The 5,509-nt window shown below is 45.1% G+C and overlaps 1 protein-coding gene across 1 annotated transcript in view; it reads left to right on the top strand.

The window, feature by feature from the left end:
• Positions 1 to 679: 679 nt before the first annotated feature.
• The window catches only part of Aldh8a1 (aldehyde dehydrogenase 8 family member A1), a 21,674-nt gene continuing 16,844 nt past the window's right edge, over positions 680 to 5,509 (top strand). Inside the window, exons 1-2 of the mRNA XM_005360946.2 lie at positions 680 to 857; positions 4,577 to 4,724. Coding sequence (XP_005361003.2) covers positions 717 to 857; positions 4,577 to 4,724 — 289 coding nt within the window. The 5' untranslated portion in view covers positions 680 to 716. The remainder of the gene's footprint in view (positions 858 to 4,576; positions 4,725 to 5,509) is intronic.

Raw genomic sequence — 5,509 nt, 5'->3', positions numbered from 1 at the left:
AATGCACACAGGAATTCTGTCCTCCATATCTGTCTGGAGGTCACGGTGGTGAGGCCAAAGGTTCATCCCTTGCTTAGGTGTGACTTTGGATACTGACTAACTTATCAGAGGCTCAGTTTCTTCTCTAGAAAGGGGGAAATAACGAGAACCACGTCATAGACAATTATTCTGTGGGACTAGAGAAAAGGCTCAAGGCTTAAGAACATTGACTGCTCTTCTAAAGGTCCTGAGTTCAATTCCCAGTAACTACATGGAGGCTCACAACCACTGTAATGAAATCTGGTGCCCTCTTCTGACCTACAGGCATACATGCAGGCAAAACACAGTATACATAATAAATAAATCTTTAAAAAAAGAAAGAAAATTATTCTGTGGAACCAACTTCCTCACGCTGCTTTGCACTTAGTGTTTAGACAGTGGACACGGTGTGAGTCCCGTGAAATCATCATCTCCATTGCTGACTGGAGAAACGGGTGGCTCCGAGAGCCCGTGAAGACATGATGATGTCAGTTTAACACACTATCTATTTCTCATAATGCATCAGCCGTTGCCTTCAAGACCTCTCCAGATTTGGAATCTGGAATGTTCTGGAGAGCAGCAGGACTTCTGGTCCGTGGTATGCAAATGAGGACACTGGGGCTGGGTGAGTGTCAGCACAAAGTCCTGAGGACATGGGCAGTGAGCTCCCGGACAGGCTGAAGAGCATTCCCCTCAACATGGCTGCTGGGAAAAAGGAGCTTTTGATGTTGGAAAACTTCATAGGTGGGAAGTTTTTACCCTGTAACTCATATATAGATTCTTATGATCCATCCACAGGGGAAGTATATTGCAAAGTACCAAACAGCGGGAAAGAGGAGGTGAGTGCCTTTGCTTAGAAAATGGAAATGCATTTACTGTGTTGACAAACTATGGAATTGTGTAGGGAGGGTGAAGAAAAATATAGAATTTCATAAGGTCATTTATCTTGTGACTGGACAGATATGAGGCAGAGCGGCTCTCGGCTTACTATGAACAGAAGAAAGTTATTGCCAACTTAACAGCTGTGGGCACAGTTGGTTTTAATTTTTGTAGTTCTCAGACAGGCTATGATAGGTGTCTAGTGCAATGTATTGTTCTTAAGAACTATTGCCATATTAAATGCATCCTTTTCCACAAAGTATCTGCTGGCTCCATGGATTTATAAAAATACGTTTTAAAAACTTCAGTTGAGAACAACACAAAAAGCCCAGTACTTTATTTTCAACCACCATCTAATAATTCCTTGGATCTCCACAAATACCCAGTGAGGCAAAACCAGCCATTTGAGTAACGGAGCTGAAAATTAGATTCTTGTCTTTTCACCATACTTAACAATTAAAAAAAATAGTCAATGGCTTATATTCTGTTCTTGTCTTTTCCTTTGCATTTTCCTTTCTTTTTTAGTTATGAGGAATTAAGATTCCTAGGGGAATTTGGTAAAATATCTGATTCATTTGATTAATTAACTTATTGCACAGAGAACAAAAAGTACCTACCATGGTAAGTGTGGCTGATATGTGTATAGTTATCAACTGAATACTGTTTTATTATTTTTTGGCACAGAGAACTAGATTATAATATCATTTCAGTCTTCCTATACTCAAAGCCTGTTTTCTTCAAAAATTCAGCTCTTTTCTTCATTGTTAAACTTTAAATCGATCTTCTAGAGAAAAAAAAAATATCACTTTAGACTTCTGTACTAAAGTTTACAAATATTGGATATCTTGTTAGTTAAATTGTAACCAGCAATTTTGTTTGCTTCCAATGACAGCAAGCAACCGCTCTTCTGCTCTTCCCAGTCCCAAGGTCCAAAGTGATCTAAAAGTAACAAATCTAACAAAGGCAGGTGGAGTGTGGTAACTGCCGGCACTTCTTCAGGAAGTAGAATAAAACAGATCTTCGCACTTCCTACTACATAGAGCGGTCCAGTTTGCAAATATTGTGTGTTCCGCAAATGCTGTGTTTTCACTTGCAAAATTGTGTGTGTGTGTGTGTGTGTTTGTGTTCATGTGCGTGAGAAAGAGCAGTGAGATAGTAACACTTACAGATGCATTTCACACTTTGGCCACAAGAGGGCCTATCTGTTTTCATGTATTTATCCTTTGGAGCTCCCTACTCTTCGCCTTTCCAACAGAGGCTTCTCTTCCGTGGGCTGGGCAAAGCCACCTGTTCTGCCACAGAAAGGGTTCTCAGCCCATGTGTGTCAAACACAAGGGTCTCATATCAGATATCCTGCCTATCAGATATTTACATTACGATTCATAAGAGTAGCAGAATTACAGTTATGAAGTAGCAACAAAAATACATTTATGCAGCATTAGGAAAGTTGAGAACCACAGTACTATAGGGTGTCAGTTAACAGTCTCGGGGCCCACACAGATTGGGTCTGTATTCCTACACTGCCTGTGACTTCCGGCAAGTCACATATGATCTTCCTGTGCTTCAGCCTTCTTACTACAGAATAGCACACAATATTCTAGGTGTGAAGCTTTAAGAAGCGTTAAGTACTTTGTGATTTTGGTTAGAGTTCTTCAGATATGCAAGTTAGCCAGTGAGTGACCGGGTTAGTCACTCCACGTGCCTGTAACAACCCTAGGATGCACTCACATGGAGAACGTGAGACTGGACAAACCCTTAGCGCTGAATTAAGAGATTTAGAGATTAGACACATCGCGGCAGATTTCCTTTTCCACACTAGATCCCAAACCGGGCATTCTTTGGAAAATGAATGAAATTTTTCATCTTTTAAAATGAAAACCACGTCTTTCAAGTTGCTTGATGGCCGACTTTTAGATACCTCGGTAGAAGTGGCGCATGTTCCCCTCCCCACCCCCAGCTCTTGTCTTTGCGTTTACCTCCGAACTGGAAGCCCGAACATCTGACCTGCCTTCGAACAGCGTGCTGTGGGCGACAATGGCTATGCTCAGTCCCTTTGCGAGGCAGCCTTAACCCCTCCTAGATCCCCATTCTGCCTGGCTGGCTTAGGCCTCGGGGCTGTTACTGCTTTATCTGTGAAATGAAAGGCTGCCGTGGTGAAGCCAGTCGCATTTCTGTCCCTCAGCTCAGCTCTGTGGATCCCTAGGGAACCGGGATGTTGCCTGGGAGCAGCAGCTTGCTCCTTTTAATGCAGAGAAGTGTGCGTTAAAAACATGGGTGTGCCACAGCGGACCACCATTCACCTACACAGAGAGCTGGTGGCCGCAGTTTGGGGCTGCTAAGACTATCACTGCTGTAAACACGCCTGCATATGTTTTCTTTGCATGAGGATAAGTATTGGTTTCTCTGGGATGAATGCCCAGGAGGGTGTTCCTGGCTAAGAGTCGAGGCCCTGTCATGTTCTGCACAGGTGCCCATATTTTTCATCCCCGACCGCAGTGGATGACAGGGCTCTTTTATTTATTTGTTTGTTTGTTTATTTGTTTATATTTTAATTTTTTTGGCATCCTCCCCAGCACTTGGTATTGCCGCTGTTTTATTGTTCCTGCCCCCTTTTTTTCTTGGTTCTGTGGGGTCAAACTGAGGGCATTGGGCATGCTAGGAAAATGCTGTACCACTGAGCTGCACTCTCAGCCCAGAATCTTTTTTTTTTTTTAAAGATTTTTTATTTTTTATTATGTATAGTGTTCTGCCTGCATGTATACCTTAGGACCAGAAGAGGGCGCCAGATCTCATTACAGATGGTTGTGAGCCACCATGTGGTTGCTGGGTATTGAACTCAGGACCTCTGGAAGAGCAGCCAGTGCTCTTAACCACTGAGCCATCTCTCCAGCCCCCCAGAATCTTTTGATTGTTGAAACTGACTTCATGCGCATTTCCAAGTCCTTATTTATCTTGGGCATACATCTTCTGTCCATTTTGCTCACATCTTTGTCCATTGCCTAATTAACTTGCTAGTGTCTTTGCTGTTGACTGTTGTAGCTTCTTTATGTGGGGTATACCAGAAGCATTTGTCAGTTCTGTGACGAGCAGGTATTTTCCGTAGGTCCTCAGGCTGCCCTTTGAAGCTGCTGACTAGTCCTGTCTCTTCACCATGAAAGGTGCCAGCAGCCCAGACACTCCTGAGATCCTTCATTCCATCCCTGGTGCCACTTGGGCTGCCTTATTCACAGAAGCTGGGGGCATCCTTGCGCTTATCTTTGGGCTTCTAGAAGTTCATGCTTGAGTCTGGTCCAGTCCCTGTGCCACAGCATGTGAGTTGGCCTGAGAACAAATCCCTAAGGGGACCAGCAGATGGGAGAGGCTTTGGCACATGGTGTCACATGGTCAGCGGATCACTGTGAACCCATGGTGGCAATGACTCAGAACTCAGATGGTTGGATTTGCCTGAGGGCAGTGGAAGGCAGAGAGCAAATGGCCCTTCCTTTGTCGTTATGCTGCTTGTTCGTTACATAAACACCTGTGCCGTCTATTTTGTGGGTAGTTTAACATGAGGACATGGTGAGTACCTAAACTTGGGCAGAATGACCATCAGGGATGAAGGGAGCCAAGGATTCCGGATGCTGCTAGCCCCTCAGGAGCGGCGGTGCTAAAGTGACCATCTCTGGTTTGCTCCTCAAAGATCGAAGCTGCCGTGGAGGCTGCCAGAGAGGCCTTCCCTGCCTGGTCATCCCGGAGCCCCCAGGAACGTTCTCTGGTCCTGAACCGACTGGCTGATTTAGTGGAGCAGTCACTGGAGGAGTTAGCCCAGGCTGAATCTAAAGACCAAGGTGAGGGGGGCCCCCTGGCAGGATCTGTCTGCCTTCCAAGCTCTTTTACCAACAGAGACTTAGGCTCGGGTACACGTGTGTCTTAATAAATGCTTACGAAAACTGCAGTCCATGGGCTGCTAGCATCCCCATTCTACTTTGTCAGGTAATCTCTTGCCTTTTGGTAGACGGTTTACACTCAAGGGCAAGTTAGTCATATCACCCTGTCTGAGGCACCAAGCTGATCTACATACTTGCTTATCAAGACAAAAGTAGAGATGGAGGCAAAAACATGCAGGATGCAGAAGGCCAAGTTTTGTGGCTGATACGCTCTGCCCCATTGAAACGAGTCAGTGGCTGGACCCAAAGCTAAGTGATGGGGAAATGCATCCTGCCAATTTAGTTAAAGGAGCTGCAAGGATCCACAGCAGAGTATGGCTATAGGGAGACAGGAGGAACGGGGGTGGCCATGCCATCTCCCTGTTCTGTTCAGAGCATCGCAGAGTAAAGACAATTTGGAGAGCGGCTAATTTTCTCATCTATTGTCACCATTCTACTTCCGTGTTTTCCCTGCTTCCCAAAGGACATGGGGATAGGGTGAATATGTAAAACCTATAATGTCTTTTAGTCATGTGGTGTTAAAATATACCTGCTATAAGCCAACCTAAAGTTAAGAGGCAGCAGACAGGCACTCACAAAGAGCAGGTTTCTTCCACGTTAAGGTGGTGGTGCCCACCTGTGATGGCAGCATGTTGGGGGGGCTGAGGCTGAGGCAGGAGGATTGGGAGTTCCTGACCATGTGGGCT

Source organism: Microtus ochrogaster, linkage group LG4 (assembly GCF_000317375.1).
Source record: "Microtus ochrogaster isolate Prairie Vole_2 linkage group LG4, MicOch1.0, whole genome shotgun sequence".
NCBI classification, from domain to species: Eukaryota; Metazoa; Chordata; class Mammalia; order Rodentia; family Cricetidae; genus Microtus; species Microtus ochrogaster.
Note: the sequence above shows the minus strand (reverse complement) of the source record. Positions and strands in the feature narration are given on the sequence as shown.